The 20,915-nt window shown below is 33.0% G+C and overlaps 2 protein-coding genes across 6 annotated transcripts in view; both read right to left on the bottom strand.

The window, feature by feature from the left end:
* LOC134260031 (uncharacterized) overlaps positions 1–20,915 on the bottom strand; it is an 89,865-nt gene that overhangs the window by 29,998 nt on the left and 38,952 nt on the right. The window lies entirely within an intron of this gene.
* Positions 1–20,915, bottom strand: part of LOC134259990 (neo-calmodulin-like) — a 33,631-nt gene that overhangs the window by 11,577 nt on the left and 1,139 nt on the right. Inside the window, exon 1 of one of the 5 annotated variants that reach the window (XM_062742592.1) lies at positions 16,720–17,063. The exons of 1 other annotated variant lie outside the window; for it this stretch is intronic. In XM_062742592.1, the coding sequence (XP_062598576.1) occupies positions 16,720–16,746 (27 nt within the window). In that variant the 5' untranslated portion in view covers positions 16,747–17,063. Of the gene's footprint in view, positions 1–1,219; positions 1,399–5,659; positions 5,865–11,408; positions 12,075–16,719; positions 17,064–20,915 lie in introns of those variants that run through there. 3 more of the 5 variants (XM_062742608.1, XM_062742606.1, XM_062742599.1) reach the window with 3 other exon arrangements.

The raw sequence follows: 20,915 nt of genomic DNA, 5'->3' as shown, positions 1-20,915 counted from the left end.
ACATTTGGGTGTATATAAACGCTTTATCGTGTTTATAAAGACATAGTCAAAACCCTATGATATACATAATATATCATTATATAAGAATTCTAAAGAAATGATTTATGTAAATGCTTTTTATTACCCAAAAAATCTGGAATAATTTATCATAAATCTAATTTGCACAATGAAACGGTTACTAAGATAAAACGGTTAATGAGATATACAAAGAAATGCCCCGGGTATATATAATGCGACGTCAGACACGAGACCTGGGAGGAAGGTTGCGGGGGATATTCTGCTTCCTATGATAAAAATCATTATCTTAATCAATCTCCCGTAAAACAATTTCCAAAGAAAACAGATGATAAGCATCCTAGTGCGTGAACATGTGATACAAGGTCAATGTCTCGTGGCTTCAAAAATTACCTCTAATATTGGGACTAAAAATAAAACTTCTGTGATGTATTTTGGAGCTAAATATCGACGATTAGATTAAGTAGGGTTGAAAAATAACTACCAGACGTACAAAAATTGGTCAGGATTATGAGAAAATTATTAAAAACCGCAAAAAATTCGATCAGCAGTAAAGGTTCTGAAGTACATTACAGAGGTGCATTCGTCAATAGAAATCAGTCCGTATTTCCATTGATGGGATCGAGCCCTTTGTTAGTTAATATTGAATGTTTTATCATCACACTCAACAGATTTAAATAATTCTAGAACAGTAAACTAACGTTTTTCTATTTCAACGAACCAAACAGATGAATAATTTATAACGGAAATTTATTTTCAAATTTTAATTTTGTTTGATAGTTCTCACATGAACTCTTATAAGCGTTGTTTACATATACATGCATGTTCCTTGAAGTATTAATAAATTTTCTTAATCTATTATCTCAAAGATACGATAGAAATAGCTAGACTACAGATAACTTCCGCAAAGACGAGAAATTAATATCATGAGAAAGTATAGAAAATGAGTCTGCCGTTCTCCACTTCCATCAAAAGACACAGTGCAAGAAACCAAAACATTCTTGATGAGACAAGAGACAAATGAATAAGAAAAGACATACGCGTAACTAAAATAAGCTGCAAAGAATGCTGACTCAATCCCAAATACCAATTATGTTGAATAAATGTATTGCTCGCTCTCGAGAAAAATATGCCTTCCTTATCATAAATTGTAAACTTCTGTCAACAAATTTATCAAACAATATTAATGAAAAGGAATACCAACCTGTATATCTCTCAGTTCATTCCGCATAGTTACCAAACAAAGGCGAACTAATGGAAGAAAGAATTGGGAAGTCCAATTAGCCTCACTGATGCAAAAATCACGCCGAAAACTAACTCTAGCGGAACGAAAAAGCACTCACAGTTGGCAGAGGAAATAGGAAACAATACATAGAACGGACGTCAGAAACCATCAACCGTAAACATCGATACTTATGCTTAATAAATTTGAAATGTAACATTCGTGCACGCACGTCATGAAGTCAAATAAGCGCTCACTGCGCTGGGCTGCTGTATAAATGTTTATCACGATGACTCATTCACGGTGAAGCGAACACACAAACTCAGAGATGGTTCAAGATTAAAATTGCGTTAGAAACAGTATATACAGGTATATGTATGAAGAAAAAGGCACATGTATGCTTAAAAAAGATCATTGGTCAACCGACTCCCAAGTTGAAGGTTGTATGTACCAGACTGAGTCACGTTTGGTACGAACTTTTGCCTTTATATTGAAGAGTTTTAAAAAGATGCTATCCACCCGATGAAAAACCAAATGCAAGAAGACCATAAAGAAACTTGAAAATTATTTATGTTCATCTGTATGAAATGATTGACACCAGTTCAGAACAAGACCAGGTAAGTCTCCTTTTTAAGTTTATTTTGCTGGTATGATAAGAACAGCTGTCTGGTACACGCGCACCTGAATACGGAAGTTACTGAGATAAAAATGTAGAACAAAAGCGTAAAGAAGAAGAGAGGGGCTTCAGATACATGCACCTTCAATTTTCTATGAGACAAAATGTAAAACTCAAAACTAGATATATATCATTAAGATGGTGGCCATATCAAAGGGCCCCACTTTCAGCAATGAGTATGAAATTTAAGGTAGCTGAAAAGGGTTTAATTTTTTACCTTGAAATTTCTTTCATGGTCACTGAACATCCATTGACCATTGTCACTCTGTGAGTGGAGTATGGGCCACATTGGACCAATTAAGAAGAGAGAATATATGCTTGGGACAAGAATTTTTCAAATAATTTTCCTTAAACTTTGACCTAGAAACATGGTCCAAGGCCCAAGGGTGAAGTATGAGCCAGATTGGGCCAAAGAGAGAGAGAAGATATGCTCTGGACAAGAGATCTCGGACGGTCAGACTGATCACTATAGAGCGCTTGCAGAGCGGGGTCCTAATAAAACAAGACTGAAATCTTCCTTCTTCTGCAGCTCAGTCGAACAAATAATACAATAAACTGATAATACATGCATGTATCTTCAGTGGATTGGGCAAGCTCGAATAAGTCCATTTTTGAAAGACAACCAAACACACCAGGCCAAATACGAAATGGATTTTTCTTCACAATACAAAAAAACCATTTGGAGTGAATATAAAGATAGTAAGGGACTTCTTCTTGTAAAATCAGAATCAAGATAACTAGGAGTGTAAATATGACCAACAAAGAAACATGTTTCTTAATTGAATACTAGTAATAGCACCGAGAAGATCAGAACAGAGACCTTATGCACCTATATATAATGCATTAACAGTCTGACTTAGAGACATGATGCAGCCTTTTCTCTATTACCAAGAAGTGGTGACAGAAAATAGCCGCTTACATATCATATTGGGAAAAGTCCATAGAGTGAGTTGTGTGCCAAAAGTCTATACAGTCCCTTTTTATCCATTATCGGGTACCCTCGGGTGTTCTCGTCTTCAAAATGATAAAAGACGAGAACACCCGTGGGTTTCCTACGAAGCTCTTTATCTTGACTATAATTAAGATGGTATCAAAGAGCAACCTGCGTGACCTTATTAGAAGGATCCCATTTCCCGCAGAAATAGAGTACATTCCCAGTAAGTTGTCATTCGACTGAGTTATTGAACAAGACTAAAAGGCTGGAGGTTCCATGATAAGAATTACGATACATCATAAATAGACGACGTATTTTTTACTACTGCTATTTTTTTCCAGAAGGAAATCAACAATGATAGTGATTTGGTATGGGACATTTACCCCCCGAATTGATAAGAATCCCAGAATAATGAAGGTCTAAGTATTTGTTTTTTCATGTTAACGTTGAAGCTAGTATTTCAGCTGCAAAAGATTAGTGAGGTTTTAGATCGAAAGCGACGAGAAACAGGGCAAAAAATTGTTTTCGAAATGTGACGGTTGTTAGCGACAATGTATGCACTATCTTCGCTGCACATACTGTCGCCCAAGTCGCAAAAATTAAGTTATTTATGTACATGTATGTATGTAAGGTTCTATATACATGTAATGTCGCCAGCGATATGCGCCTATCCTCTCTGCAAAAACTGCCGCTTCATTTTAGGGATACAGTAATATGGATGATTTATTGATTATTTTGATAAAGAGGACATTTTCACTTTTGTTGAATCACATGATTGACTAAAAAGGCTTATCTAGCCATATATCATTCATATATCATCGAATATATTGTCAATGTGCACTAATGGACGAAAATATTTAGAAAGCAGCAAGATGTACCGTAAATCCTAAATATTTTATACTTCAATTGAAGTAGTAACAATTTCAATTAGGTTTTTTGAATTTCAAAGGGAGAGAAAAAACAACTTTAGAAAATAATAACTTATTTTGATGTCTTTTGATCGAGGTTTACGCTATTGATTTCTGTGAAACATCAAGAAAAAGTTTTTGCAATATTGTTATCGAAACCGTACATTTGTCTTCTCCTTTCAGCCAATTAGCGCGTTGTTACCGCGAGATCTGCTTCCCGCCAGCCGATAATCATTCTTTTCCCGCCATGTATCTGTTATCATGAAAATGTTCTTAATATGATGTTTTGCACACAAAAGATCAAACATTTCGAGGGAGGATGCATAGCTTCAGTCACGATAAAGCACGAAAGCTTCTTTGTTTCTAATTTCAAATTTGTCGTAATGATTTGAGAAGAAACATTTGTAATTTTTCAGTATTTTTTTTTAAGAAAAAAAAAACCTGAAAAGTTCTAAGAACTGTTTTTGCTCGTCATCATCATTTCAAAGGGTAATTGTCTTTTGTTTCTAAGAAATGGTTTTTGGTTTCTTCATTTGTAAGCCGGCAGCTGCAGAAGACATATTTTAATAACTGTGCTAACACAACAGGAAATATGTGCAGGTTTTTAATAAGTAAAACCGCGTATACGTAATTACATAGAAGACAGGGTTATTAATGTTTTAAAGACATATATTGAATTTTCCAACTTTGTTTCTTAAAAACAAGTAATTAAAGGGAGAAAAGATAAAAGAAGCAGACTTTTATAGCATAGCTATATGGGCCTGCAAACACAACGCTCGCTTACATGTACATGTACAATACCAAATGACAGGAAATAGAGTGTATAGTAAAATGAATAGTAGAAAGTAGCAAAAACACGTGTTTCGACCACTTTCAAATCGCAAATCAAAGCAATATCTGATACTAATATCGCATCTGGTTTTCTATGATTATTTTAATTAATTTTCATCAAAGAGTTTTACTTTCACCGACCAGGTGTCTGCTTTCAATTTCCATTACCTACGTCAGAATGAAACTAATTTGTCAGCATCAGCAATTCCCGGGTCACGTGACATGGAAAATACCAAACCTCGACCTTTAGCATGCAATGCAATACTTTTGTTCTCTGGGTGTTGTTGATAACAAGAAGTGAGCATTCCCCGCTAGGATGACATTCATAGTTTTCTCTCACGTGATTCAGAAGTAACATAACGGCATTTAAGATTTTTCAGATGCATTTCCGTGTTCATATACAATTATACCTATTGCTCTTTCTAATAATATACAGCAACTATTTATCTTAACATTCCTCATCACAACCTCACAAGAAAGTCTGTGTATTTGTTCTCTGTATACGAAGTGAGCCAAGGTAAGGAAGAATCGTCATAAGAAAGTGACATTTATATTTGCGGAGAACGACGTTAAAATAAACTTGTACGAACCACACTTTGTAATTAATTATTTTTTTGCAAATTTAAACTTGATTTCTTTTGCATTCATGTGACACCTGTGAAATTATTTTCAGTTCCATACAGGCAATAAGCAGAAGAAACACCCAATAAAGCCACAACTTTTGAGAAAATTTCAATTAAAATTTTCAACATCTGTCGATATTGTTTTTTTCATTTAATTAATCTATTCTATAAATAAATAGTCCAGACATACATGTAAGTGTAAATTAAAATCTAGGTATGCTGTATTTTCCCCAAGTAAGACGGTGTTTCTGTTGTTACAAATTTTCTAGCTGACTGAATTAACTTTTGATAGCAACTGCAGCTGTTTGCCAATCCGCGTTGTCAAGGTCGCAGAAGACTCACAGAAACTTCAAAACTATGTCAACAAATTTATTTAAATTGTATTAACTTACTCTATGTACGCAGATTCTAATATGTATATATAAAGTGCTAACCAAATTTTTGACCTACCTTCTCATCCATTTCAAGGAATTGTAAAACAAATAACAAGCCACTATTTCATCTCCCAATGATAACAGCTACAACTCCCATGTTTCACTTCGAGAGCCAGCTTATAACAATCGTTTTCATGAACGCGGTAAATGTATGCATTTGTGTAAAAGACACATAAATATTGCTTCACTGAGCGACTACACATAGAACTCTCTCTACGAGCAGCTGAATCCAAAAGATCATTATATATATACACAAACCACCACAGCTCTCGACCTATAATCAAAGTAAGCGGGAGGCAACTCTTGCAGCCAGTGTCAAAAAGCTTCTATATCCAGTTTTGGCGAAAAACTTCTCAAAGCAAGTCAATATAAGTTTGAAGTATGTGCACACCTCTATATTTTACGCTCATTATATTTCATTTTCCAGGGTATGATTTTGAACAGAGACGAACCAGAAAGGAGATAGAAAGCTGTATTGACTAAATGCATATTAAACACACTAGTGCCAATTATAACGAGGTTCCAATAGTTCAGTGGTATTTTTTGGAGGAAAGTGTTCCACTTCTTTTGAAAAAGTTAACGTGTGCATTTGATTGAACTTTTAAAATACTATTATACAAATGTGATTGCAGACTGAACTCAATAAGAAATTGCCAATAAAATGAATTACACGTTTGACCTCATCCTGATGTTGCGTCAGTACCATGGAGTTTAATTACTTACATGGGGACTTTTAAGCTAATTCAATTAACTTGCATTCACAGATTGAAAAATTGCTGTACGAACTTTTTTCCCCTACAATACAAGCGCAAGTAAGCTTAATTCTATCTACATATAGTGTTCTAAGTGCACTCTATGTTATGAACAGGAAAACCATTTTCACAACATCTTAGGCCAGTTTAAACGGGAGGGAAAAAAATCAATCATATTGATACTGGATGCTAATGATAAAGTTCTGCTTACATTGTCAGAAATTAAGCAATTTTCTGCTGCCAATAGATAACAAGCAAATGACTGCTATGAAATGATACCAGTAATATCCCAATGAAAATTCAAAGACTGAATGAGGATTCCAGCAAGTCATTGACAGGCCCATTCGATCCTAAATCACTCTGAGAACTAAAACATTCAATGGAGTGTTGATTAGTGATTGTAACGTGTCTCTCAGAGATTCCACGTAATGGATTCGTTGGGCAGTGAAGTTAGAGTCAAGTTCATTACCCATCGACAAAAATTAGTAAAGCATTGGCATAAAACACATATTTCTCGCCCGAGTACCATTAATCGCTTGTAATGTGTTTACCTAGATGCTGATAAGAAAATCCAATTAATGCGTGTTTATAGACTGTTAACGGTGGCAAAGGCAAACTCTTTAGACAATAAACACTCACACAGGTAAGAAAAAAATATATTCAGTAAATATTGAAAAACGCATCAACACTTCATGTTTTTTGAAGACTGTTGCTTTTATATAAACAGAGGAAGAAATGCAAATCGAACGACTCCTTCTAACAGACACTTGAATACATTCATTTACTTTTTCCAAGGTCCTCAGACGTTTACTGAATACAAGATTTTTAGGAATCGAAAAGTATGTGTAAATCACATTAAACATGGCGTTATTATTAAAAGTATAATAATACTATTTGAACCAGTCCTTTATAGCTTTCCCAAACTTTATTTAAATAATCATAATAGGCCATAATTATGAATCATTCACAAAAAAACAAGAAAAATTCAATTATTTTAAAAAAAATCCACATTTTACTTATAAACAAAGTTAATAAAGCTGATCAAAAATGAGCATTATATAATTTTCATCAAGTGAGCAAGATATTTTCCCGACTTATGATTTCATTAAAGTATTCACTATTCACCGGAGAGATGCGACATTTTTAAAAAAAAAACTGCGTTTATGCGCAACTTTAATGTCTCTCTGGCCCCGTGGGGATCCGGGTTAGAATTGGTCCTCAGTACCCCCTTGCTTGTCGTAAAAGGCGACTAAATGGGGCGGTCCTTCGGATGAGCCCGTATAAATCGAGGCCCCGTGTCACAGCAGGTGTGGCACGATAAAGATCCCTCCCTGCTCAAAGGCCGTAAGTGCCGAGCATAGGCCTAAATTTGCAGCCCTTCACCGGCAATGGTGACGTCTCCATATCAGTGAAATATTCTGGAGAGGGACGTTAAACTGTATACAATCAATCAATCAATCAATGTCTCTCTGTGCACATGATATTTTTATCACTGAATAAACAACATAATTACAAATGTAACAATGATAACAAGCTTATTTTCCTCTTGGTTGAAAAAGAGAGTGTATGGAACAATCTTTGTCGCAATATGAAATGGTCATATGTACGAAAAGCTGCTATATTAATTACATGTATGAAAGTTGACTTTAGATAAATATGGTAAAATGTATATAAATGGCACCCTGTTTATAACTATATGAGACATGTAGTTAGTCACCAGAGAGAAAATGTCTAGCTTTTAGACCGTCTTAATATCTACATTATATAGCCCTTCCTTGTTTATATACGGAAGTGTGCACCGTAATTCTTAAAGTGTGTATAAAGCTTCAAAGGAAGCGTTGTTCATATACTGACGATACATTTATAAAAAAATTTTGAAACAAGATGTGTTAGTGCAACACCGATACCACCCTACAATGGTAGCTCAAGGTCAAGGTTAAATTTTTTTTAAAATGTAAGCCGAACAAAAGTTATTACCTAAATAAAGATCTAGTCACAAGTAATATGCATATGGATAATTAATAATACCCCTACTATTAACCTTCAGATGATATATAAAAGGTTAATATAAAAGATTTAAATTTTTAAAGGAAAGTACGTCATCTTCCAATGTCAATGACATGACGCCAAAAACAATGGTATCTACAAGGAAAGAAGATAAATGAAATTAAGAAAGCAATAGCAACAACAATTAAGAAATTAGAGGCAAGGTATAAATAAAAACAAAAATGTAGGTCAACTGCAAAGACATAGTTACTGTCAAAAATGTAGGTCAACTGCAAAGACATAGTTACTATCAAAAATGTAGGTCAACTGCAAAGACATACTGTCAAAAATCTGGGTCAACTGTAAAGACATACTGTCAAAAATGTAGGTACCCAAAGAAAGGTCTTGCCACAAATATCACAAATGTTTGAAAGTCCTAGCATAAATCTTTCAAGACTGATAAACTTTTAGTTTTAGTTTAGTTTATGTAGCTCAATCTTACAGACAATGATCGAAAGGTCAATTAATGTGTTTGTTCCCATAGAAAGATCAAGACAAATGGAATTAACTCATGAGTTATAAAATACCTAATATCAGGCGATCAAAAGTTATGGCCAACGTTTAAGATTGGTAAGTTTTTGCAAATTTAAAGAAGTTCAATTCCAGGATCAAGTATGGTGGGCAAATGAGCTGTTATCAAACATATCTTGAAATATACACTTGTGAAATATGAAAATCATAGCACCAACCTTCAAAAGTTGTGAAAAAAGTTTGCAGGCAAACAGAGTAAAAGACAAAAAATTAACAGCCGGACGGAACAACCAAAATCTATTCGCCACGATTTTGACTATACCGGTAATACAAGAACATTAAATATAATACCTGAAATTGAAGATATAGATAGAGAGCAAAGAGATAAATATAAAATTCAAAAGATGAAATTCGCCAATAGAATTGTTACTGAAAATGTTACTGAAAATGTTACCTCACATTTAACCTCGAATGGCGATTTCAATAACGAATACCTTGGGATTAAAATGTTTTTGGTATACTTTGTAAATCATTTGTGTTATAGTTAAATTTACTCCTACGTGTACGTTTAATGACTCTCAATTAATATCAATTTAATTCCTCACTACACGTGGTCTATCGGTAGACCGAGTTTCGCTCTATCATTTGTTAAGATGGGAGAACAGGGTTTTCAGATAAAAAGTATTCAGTAAACATGCAGCTTCAAATATTTCGAAATCATATTCAATTTTTGATTTTAGTATTAACATGTAGAATAAAGTTCCTTTTGTTGAAAAAGTTATAATTCTACGACAAACAAAAAAAAATTCTGGGTAAAAATTAAAATGAGGCATTATTTGGGTTCGAACCCTTTAGCAATAAAACTTCAGTAACATTTTCATTTGAGACTATAACACGCTTACCCTAAGCTAAATGGACAAAGTATTTCTCGGAAATACAGGTATACGATGTGTCATAAAAATGTATTTTAAAGGTAAAGTAGGTATTTACTCCCTGTTTCCGAACACTAAAAGTATATTCAACGTTTACTTGGAGGATAAACTTTCAAACAAGTGAGGGAAGACCCGCTCATGTGGGAAAATCGAATTACATGTACATTGTACGAGTAAATGATCCTTTTTTGCTGTCTTTTGAGTGTGTATACTATTTCATGTATACATGTACAAATAATTTTAATTTTTGTGAGAATTTTGCAAATTGTTGAGATTTTACATAAAGAATGCTTGTCAGATGAAATATCGAAAAAAATCGCTCGACTTGTTCGTCCATCTTCTACAGTGTATACAATTTTGTTCGCGATGTTGCATTTCCTTTTACTTCCTGGCACTTGATTTTTAAACATATACATGTAAACTATAGAGCAATTGTCATTTTCATTTTACAAGGTTTCAAGTGACTTTTCTTTTCGATTTCGAATTCTAAATATCCTTTTTTAAAATAAAATATTACATGTAACAGTTGGTTTTGTATCGGTTATTTTATCATAAGTGTAATGTCGTTAGGTTTGGAAAGAGGAGGTGACAAGGAGAGTTGTCCTCCTGAAAGAAATTACGAACAAAACAGCATACTAAAGATGCTGTCGAATCTGTCCCATCTACAAGTACTCGTCTCCTCTTATCCCTCCTTGCCTTAGATCATATACTGAAGTTCTATTAAAACTACACCTGTAACATATTTTGGATGGAAAACTTGGACTCAATTGTTCCATATAATTAAGTTCACATCAACACCATCGAAATGGTCATTCCCCACGTGAATCTGTTCTTATAGCGATGTATGATAATTTGTTCAGATGGTCAAAGAGGAACCCCCCTCCATGTTGCAGATGTATGTTGTTATATGGGGACTTGCATCCTTGCCAAGGAAAACGCTGCTTGTATATGCTATGCACATTTTTTCCACATTATCACGCTGGACAACTGTCGGAAATTTGGCAAAATTCTTTATGCTCATGTAATAATTTATATGAAGAATATAAGAGAATCAGTATGCAACAAACATAGGCAATGAGGTCACCTAGAAAATAGATAACAGACGCCCGGCCGAAGGGAATTCTAAGAGATTTGGAAAAAATGCCTTGTCTCCCTCATGATATTTTTTGTTGCAAGTTTAAAGTTAGAACACACTCAAGGACAAAGGATACACGAACAAAAAGTATGTTATAAAATTTGCATAAAGCGTTTGTGCACGCCTCATTATTGTGAAAACATATTTATTACTAGATTTCAATATCAAGCCATTTTTCCCATTCTCACTAAATATGCACTATATAAATGCATAGATCTGCATGCACAATTAAATTCAATGCAAATTAAAACATTGATATACATGTAATGTAAATGAAACCCCCAAAATAAATATTTACAATTTCACTCAAATCGTTTGCTGTGGTTTAACAAAAGCAGAAAAAAGATGGTAAAACGAAATCTACAATTTTCTCCAAATTTGGATATGACTTTTTGACGAAAAAAGAATTGAAATGATGCTTTAACTTACATATATAGAGCTGTGGTTGAATTTATCCTATTTGAAACGACAATTTTACAGCGCCCTTGAAGTATCACATTGCAATTCTGGGACCAGTCTCGTTTTCAATTTAATTTAGGGTATAGGACAATTATCACTTTTCTTGATACACAAAATCTGTAGTTGATTAATTCCCACCAATCAAAGAGACCGTAATTAACTTCAAGTCGTGGAACATAGCAGGCGTATGGGCGGAAATTCCAAAAAATCAATTTCTTGCGGTGGCCTCGGAAACGTTACTTTTACTTCTACCTATCTAGTGAAATCCGCACAGTCGTGAATTTCCTTCTGTTCCAATCGTTGGTAATAACATAAAACAAAACAAAATGGACAGTACAATGGTCTGCTTTTCTGAATTCCTTTAATTAAAAGTACGTATATTTGTAGCAGAGAATCATATAAAGTTGTCGCTTGGTTCCAACAAAACGCCACTGAGAATTTACATTCGAAAGACCGTTCTGAGCAATTATTGTGAGGAGTACTGATATGAACACTTTATAGATACTGATGATACACAGAGATTGCCGACAAAGATAATGCTATGTTGGTGCACATTGTGTCAATAACAATCCAACACCTGCGAATTGCGCCTATTTTTTGTTGAGCAATACAATACATATCATCGGCGCCCAACAAAGCAGGCTTGAAACTTTCTGCCAAGTCATATCTATTTAGAAATGACGTTAATCTTGGTGGAAGAGGTTCGTCATTATTGTCGCTTTTGCTATCAAGTCATACGTAAGGAACGGAAGCTATGAGAAAAAGTTGTACATGTTATGCGCAAAAATATTTATAGTGGTTTAAGAAGAGATACAACAAAGCGTATTCGTTTATCTTGCATTAGAATTGACTTGCGATTTCACTTTGCCTTGCAAAGCTTTTATTTCCTATTCAATATCAAAGAAATAACATGGATGTCCCATCACTGACTCTACAGTAGACTCCTAATTTCATGAACTAAGAAAAACTTAAAAATAAATTCTGAATAACATACATGTATATGGTTTTCATATGTGTATAAATGAATATTATTATCTTTTATCCATGGTGACACATCTTAACAGGGAGTTGTCCATGTGTCACTAATCATAGACATGGATCTATTTATAAGTTAATAATAATTGTTAAGGTCTACTAAGTTTCAAAATCAACAGTACAATTTGACCATAAAATCAAAGGTCAAATAGGGATCATGACGCATTATCAAGAGAACTATATGCCTGGAGGATTTGAGGGGATTACGAGTTACCCAGGGCTGTATCCAAAGATTTGAAAAAATGTGATGTTAGAATACCGTACAAATCTATTTAACGTTTGGATTCTACCCTGGAGATCTGGATTTAGAAATTCTAGCAAGGGACTTTCAGCTCAGTATAATCTTGCAAAATCTTGCCTTAGAAGATATACAAAGTATTTTCAAAAAGTTAAATGTTTTTTTAAAGGAAATACTAAAATCTCAGCCGTGAGCTCCAACCAAGAAGTCATAAAATTCACAATTGATACAATATAATAATGCTTGCATGGTAGATACCAAGCGAAGAGTATTGCATGAATTTGGATGTTTTTCTGTATTTTTCACACAGGCCCCGGGAATCCAGGAGCTGTAAAAAACGCTTTTTTGTACCCTTTTGTTCACATATATGATATGTATATCAAACGCTATTCATAGAATAAGCAGAAATGTTCCATTACCAATATTTATGAACAACTGTGAGGACAAAACATGACCATGGGGGTGAACACATACGAATGGGCCTCATGAATGACTAAGCTGACCTCTGAAAAAAAGTCTGGAGTGGAGAAGATTTCTTAAATTGTCAAGGGAGCTACTAATCATTTGATTATGAAAACAAAGGCAACGGTAATTGCAATATTTTAGTCAAGAGAGTAAAGTTGTGTCTCAACCTGGTCCAACTACATTATACAGACTGTAATAAACTAAGAAGCTTTCACAATATTAAAATAATTATGAAAAAGTTCTGACCTAGGAACGATTTGAATCAAGAATTCGTGGTAAAACAATATGAGAGCCCCCATCGTTGAAAGTGAGACACAGCATAAATACAACATGCATCTTTTTTTCTTTCATGAATTATAACAATCACGTAAGTACATGTTTTACACATAACAAAGTATAACGTATAATAATAAACTGTATTGCTAGTAAGCCGATCTTGGATAGATGTTGCATCTTGGGAGGATCATGTTTAACTCAAAGGAGTAGGATTATGACTCTAGGTGTGTGTAATGGTCAATAAGTCAAGAAATGTTATTTTGGGTAGGAAGCGGAATGATTGCATGCATCCCATTTAACGCCTTCTTAATGCATTTCCGGTCCAGAGAGGTTTCATGTTTTCTTTTAAAATGAACAATTCCTAAGGGGATTACACATAAAGATAATATGAGCCAAATGCAGCATTGAAATACGATCGTAAGCAATCATTATATTCTTTATAGCCGTCCTCCATTTAAATATGTACATGCATGTTATCAGTTGTCTTATACATGTACAAAACATACAAATCATATTGATTATTTGTTTTTTTAAAAATTGGTAAAGGACACAACTACACCTGTAAGCAGAACTACCCCCCAAACCCTTCAGGCAGTAAAAAGAAAGAAAATATCTTTTTCACTCGCGTCAATTATACATTAGCAACTTTAAAAGACTGTACTAAATTAATATGAATTTTTTTTATGATTCTAGCTAGGTTCACGTAAATTAATATGAATTTTTTTTTTATTTGAATAAATATATTACTTACTATCGAAACATCATAAATTAAACTTTTTCTTCGTTCAAGTACATGTATGTATTGTAAAGCAAAACAAAAACTAGAGCACCGAAAAGCGGAGTATTCCCTCACAAAGAGCATTTCTATATATCAGAGAGCATTCGACGTCGATCCACATACAAATTATGTCACTTCCGTTACACACAGGACAAACTGTAACATATTTTTTTATTTTTTTGTGTTAAATATTGAATTACTGGGTATTCAACGACTCTAATCACAGATGTTGCCACCCCTCCCGAAGTTTCCTTTCCGAAGCAAAAGCAATTATTCTTTCAAACGTTTGTCCATCTTCATCCAAAACTATGATGGTTAATCTTTAAATTATGAATCTCATTGCAAAGAATGATATGTAGATTGAATAAATCTTATTCAGGTAGATTTCACACCAAATGGATATTTTGGATATATGCATCATAAAAGTAACATTCAAGCAAATTTGATAGAATTTAGAAAAAAAGGTTCTTTTTCTATAAGTTAAAGAATGATAGTATGCCTCCCTGAATGGAAAATCCACGCAACTTTGGATCACACAAGTTTCGTAAACTGTCTGATAAGGAAGTTAACTCTCACTCGGATAAATTACTTTTTTTTCTTTATATACATTGTACATTGTATACTGAGAAACCCGGAAAATAGGTCAAATACAGTATCCGAAGCACGTACGGATGTTTGCACTCCATTCTTAGATGTACATGTATATCATTCATTTATTTTTAATAAAGGAAAGATGAAGCATAACAAGACATGTTTGTTTATTGTGCATCCCTAGCTAAATACAAGTTTAGTAAGGGTAATGCTTGGAAATAAAAATTTCTCCTAACATTAACCTGTAAACCGACAAGGTGTTAAAGGCTTAAGCACCAGCTTACTTTGGCTTCTGCGAGGCCAAAAACGGCTATCATTTGAACATCACATTTGGTTTCTGTATTCTACTAAAATACAACATGTTTATTCACTGAATAAAACGCGAGTAAATTCAATGGAATTATTATATATTTGTGGTATTGTTGCACTGAACTGCAGTTTGTTTATGCTCTTTTTCGTACTCTCGTCGAGTTTGGCACAGGTTCCGGTCAAACCTACTAGGATCCTTCGTGATTTTTGCCAATAACTGCCATGTCTGATTTTGATTTAAAGAATTCTTTCAGACGAAATGCTGTAATTTATGAATTAATGACTGCACATTATTTTCTCATTTCTTGTAAGAAGTAGTTAATTAGCATACCTTGGTATTATACTTTCACTATATATATATATATATATATATATATATATATATATATATATATATATATATATATATATATATATATATATATATATATATATATATATGGTGATAAACATACTTTTTGTGTGCTCTATTTTGATAAAGAGTATGACCCAGTTTCATCTTCTTACGAAAAACGGGAATTGATCTTTGCATTTGGTTAATAAGAAAGTGAATTCCTCAAGTGGCCAGAATTCTGGCGTAGGAGTCTATGTTGCACTTTTAGACACCAGTGATCTATTTAAGAGACAGTAAATGACAGGGGTCACTAATTTAATTAGGTTAAGGTTCCACGATTTCCGTCTATTTCAGATTCCCATGCGAATATCTGCAGATGAAATTTGGACTGAATGTAAACCACAAACCTTTTATTCATACTCGCACACATTTCGTAAACCACTTTGTAACATGACAGACTGAATATTTTGCATAATGTGTCAGTTATGAACGAAATTATGCAAAAATATAGATTGACAGTTTTCTAAATGCCTGGCTTACAAAATAATTTATGAGCCTCTGTTCAATTCAATTGCTTCCGTTTCAAATTTAATAATTAAAATAATACAATTCAATTACAAGTTTCGTTTTTAAAAAAATCAAAACAATTTTATCTAACTATTATATGCATCTGTTATTTCATCGCTTTGAAATGAAGTTTACTTAACAATAATACATTACCTGTATTTGTATTTTAAGAAAATTAGTTTTGTAAACAATACGTATGGGAAAATTGGAAAAGTGTAACTAAAAAAAACTACATGTAGTAAGATGTGTTAAGGATTCTGTAGGTATTAAAGGTTAGAATATTTTTGCTACGATTATTCGTATAAGCAATTATATCATTTTTTCACATAAAGTTATGCCGAAAATTTATTTTGTCTTATTGCTCAGTAATACACAACCAGTTCTACTATATAGCAATATTTCAATGTAGAAATCATACTCCAATTCCGTCTTATAAACACGTTATAAATGAAAACTGATAATCGCTATAAGGATCATACATGGAGAGGAGACCACGGATCGATCTAAATTTCTTCGGAAGACCGAGTCTAGATGGACTAAGTAAGTTTCTATATTGGATGATCCAAGTAGTGTACATAGCTCCCAGACTCAATATCGGGGCATCACCCACCGAAGCAAGAGACGACTGCTCGAAAATGAAAGTAAAAAATATCGATTTGCCAGTAATTAAGAAAATTATACCACTTACGGATAATGTGAGCTCCTCTCCCTCCATAGTAAAGGCGATCCTATCCTTGATATAGGGAAAATTTAAAATACCACCAGACGCATTTAAATTTCCACGAGTCTTAATTTGCAGTCGTTTGGTACACAATTATGAGTAAGTAAATTTAATATCTGTCTTGTAAAAACACACCGTTTTCCCTTTTCTGAAAAATTGACTTAATTTCCCTCAAATGGTTAGTATTTTATGACAAGCGCTTAACACACGACAATTTTAATGAGAATATGTTATAATTGTATTTGATGATATGTATGTATATACGTTTATACATGAATGAGGCTGAAGGCCGTTGGTTAACCAGGCCCGAGTGACAGTCAACCAAGTGTGCAATTTGTGTATGTCAACAACCGCAGATAACAAACAGCGGGACTACAACAATAAGATGAGAAAACACCGTGAGGAGACCTATTTTTTCCGGAAATCTCTGATTTATCAGGGTGTTTTTATTTTGAAATTGCGTGGAGAAAAGTCATCATGACTATTTTCGATATAATGCATGTATCATCAATTAGTATTTTAACTAAGATGCCAATTTGGATTGCGTGTTAACATTTTTATATCTTCACGTCTATAAAAAGATAACCTTGGTTTTTAAAAAGATTCATGCGCTCCACGAGCTCTACATTAAAAATAGATAATAATGATGCTTATGAATCAAAAGAAGACATTGTAAATTTGAACAATGATTAATATAACGGACATTCTACGTACAGAGTTCGCCCAATTACTTGAAAATAGATGGTTTGAGATAGAAATCAGTTTCCTACCATATTTTTCTAGCGCCTATTAATAGAAAATAAATACAGATATGGTAAAAAGCCGGACAAAGCAATTTTAATTCCGATGATTAACGCAAAATTGAAATATACAGTTTCTTTTTTCTTTTTTTTTTTTTTTTTTTTGCCGCAACATATTCTGCATGTGAAGTAAAAATATCAAAGCGGCAAAAATACTTTAAAATAGTTATATGTTTAAAAAAATACTTCAATATGTACACTAGATCTTTGGATACAAAGCAAATCCTTACCAATATATGTTTGAAGAAACTTTACGGAGGACGGGTGAATTTAGAAAATCTGAGTCGTAAAAGTAAACTTATTTAATAGGGTAATTTCTGATGTCAACTATTTTTGGTAAGTGCGACACCCTGAAACGCGGTAACGACCCCTCCATTCAATCATGCAGCTCTCCAAGAGCGAAATAATTAGTGTAGGATATGGGGCAGGTATGACTTTAAATATCCGTTTTTGTCATCATTCGAAGTTTACAAACCAAAGGTATTTAGTGAAATTTGTCCCCTACCAAGATGTCATTCAAAAATGTGACGTCAATGGAAGCTTCACGCTACTATTTTTGGTTGTCGTAAAGTGTGTGCATAAAGATTAATTTCGACCTAACCATGTGGTTTCGTTTTATGAATAAAACATGTGAAGTGTTTCTCCTTTTTTTCGTGCTTGGAATCACTAGGAAATTAAAATGTTAAAAAGTTCATTACAAACCTATAGCTATTAAACTTCGTTGACTTGAAGAATGTTTAAATATTATTTTAATATGTTGAAAAATATGGAGTTAAAAGGACACCGAATACCGAGTATTGAACGTGTATTTAATGTACTAATCTATTGATGTATCGATAGACAGAAATATCTGGCAACGGTTGACGCTATAAAATTACTATAAAGGCCCATCTCAAGGTTAAGGATTCTAATTTGAAGAGGCATCGCAGGGTCAGCATTTACGAATGTTTTTCACTCAATGCATTTCGTAAAACCTCAACTACAGAAGTTAAAAATCCCCCAATTTTTTTTTCATATGGTAAACATTATACAAATATAATCCATACTAAACTTAGACACAACTGTTTACTTAACTATGATCTACATAAAAGAAATATTATTTATGGCCCTTTATATGTTCATGTGGAAAGTATGAAATGTTTATCATTTCTTTTTTGCCTGTAGAAATTATCCAAACGCTAGGAATAATCTTTTTAATCGCCTATTTTTACTTGACGAATTGGTCAATATTGACAATTTGTTATTATGTGGTGATGTAAATTTGCCTGTAGAAACTAATACATATATTTTTGCTGCTGTGGATAAATTTATTGATTAATCCTGTATAAAGATTTTAAATTGTTATATTACGAAACAAATATTTCACTTGTATCTCTTTTGTATTTATATTTCAATGTACTACATGTATTTTAACTGCAGGACATATAGTTATATTTAAGAAGAGGAACTCGGAAGTTGAAAGAACTTGTGTCCATTCTTTTTGTTTATACAATAAAATATGTTCAAAACAAAAAACAATCAAAAAACAATGTTTTTTATTTTTAGCAACCAAAAATTACTATTACAGGACTTAAAAGGGTTGGAATCCGTGTGGCCATAAAACTGGTGGTAAAGCATTAAAATATTATTGCTGTTTTATAAACTTGCTTTAATCTGTCTATTTTTATAGTTTTAGTGATCATTTAAATAACAGTCGACAATGAATTTAAATATTCATACAATATACAGGTATGATGCTTGGAAGCCACATGTTACCAAGAGCCGACGAGCAAAAATACAAGATAACATATTTTGGAAAACAATAGTTCACGCTTTACTATGGAAAAAAAAATGTTGAAATCCAGTTTTTCATGTATATAGTAGTCAAAACATGATTTTCCCACAAAATAAACAAACCTTAATATTATACACACGAATATGATTGGAATCGGAAATCTAACATATAGTTTTTAGTTTCGCGGTACGTTAAAAATGGAAACGTGTACATGTCTAGATATATACATGTAGCAGCTATAAAAGCTCCAACGATCTTGACCGCAGTCCTGCTAAGACATTTTACTCTTGAGAATACGGCACTTGAAGACTACTATAATTAAAAATTAAAACTGATAGAATGCATCGTTCAAGCTTCCAGTTTCATGAGGACTTTATCAAAGCTTAAGCAGGAACAGAAAATTTCCAGGATAATCTTCGAAACCAATATACATTTGAACATAGTAAATGAGAAAGGTTTACCCAGGTAAATTAATAATCCTGCAAAAGACGTCAACAAGATAGCAAAGCTAAGTATTTGCACTATACCAAATCAATATTTAATATGTGCGATCTCCCTGAAGATATTGGAGAAGCATATTCCTATGATATCAAAACATATACAGTGAATATAAGGAACAGTGGATTAATTTGTGGACTATTCTACGAGGCCGAATAAATATTTCTTTTTTACAGGCATGGAAACACCTGCTAATTCCAAGCATCAAATTTTCAAAAGAACTGTACGTACCCGTGTTGTCTAAATATACGTTAGTCCTATAATTCGTACTAGGGTGATACACAGTTGAGACACAATGCAGATTGGTGTTTATTTACAGATAGTTATTATAATCAGTAGATAACATGTTATTCAGGTATATGTTTACATTAAATGGCATTAAATAAAATATGTGATAACATATATAATATCTAAGGCGAACTAACGTTAAACGACGATACTGTTCGGGAGAAAAATACTTTTTTTTAAGTTGGCACAGAAAAAAGATGATTGTTTTTTAAAAAAAAAATGCTAATAAAGAAGGGAAATGCTCTTGAAATAGTGTATAAGTAAAATTGTGTTTTTCATTAAAATACAAATGTAAAATTACATGTAACTATTGTGTTGCATAATTAATTTCTAAATTTATACATCAACTTTACAAAGCATTCTTTAAGATATTAAGTAATCGTATCATAGGTTCTTTCAGATCGAATGTACCAAATGATATTCACAAGATTACACATTGAAATATTAATCATTAATATGCACAATATTTATGGAAAGGACCGCTCAAAATGAAGGTTACATGTAATAAAAAGTTCAGATCCTTGTAAATTATAAGCTACATGTAAGTATTATCTTCCGTCACACAGACATTATGCTTGTGCTAAGGGACTGTAATCACGTGTACTTATATGTTTTATTTAGGTATATAAATTCTTGCACTTTATCATTTGTTTCTTGATACAGAAATTAAAACTGAACTCAAAGCACTAAATAATAAATATAGCTTTTATATTAGTGTTGAAAAGTATAATTTTCCTACAAGCATATAAGTACTTTAACGTGTATAATTTTAAATTGCAATTTTTAAATTAATCCAAGCTTGA

This window comes from Saccostrea cucullata, unplaced genomic scaffold (assembly GCF_032062105.1).
Source record: "Saccostrea cucullata isolate Sc308-1 unplaced genomic scaffold, CSIRO_AGI_Scuc_v1 ctg1160, whole genome shotgun sequence".
Taxonomy (NCBI): Eukaryota; Metazoa; Mollusca; class Bivalvia; order Ostreida; family Ostreidae; genus Saccostrea; species Saccostrea cuccullata.
This window is presented reverse-complemented; position numbering and strand designations above follow the sequence as displayed.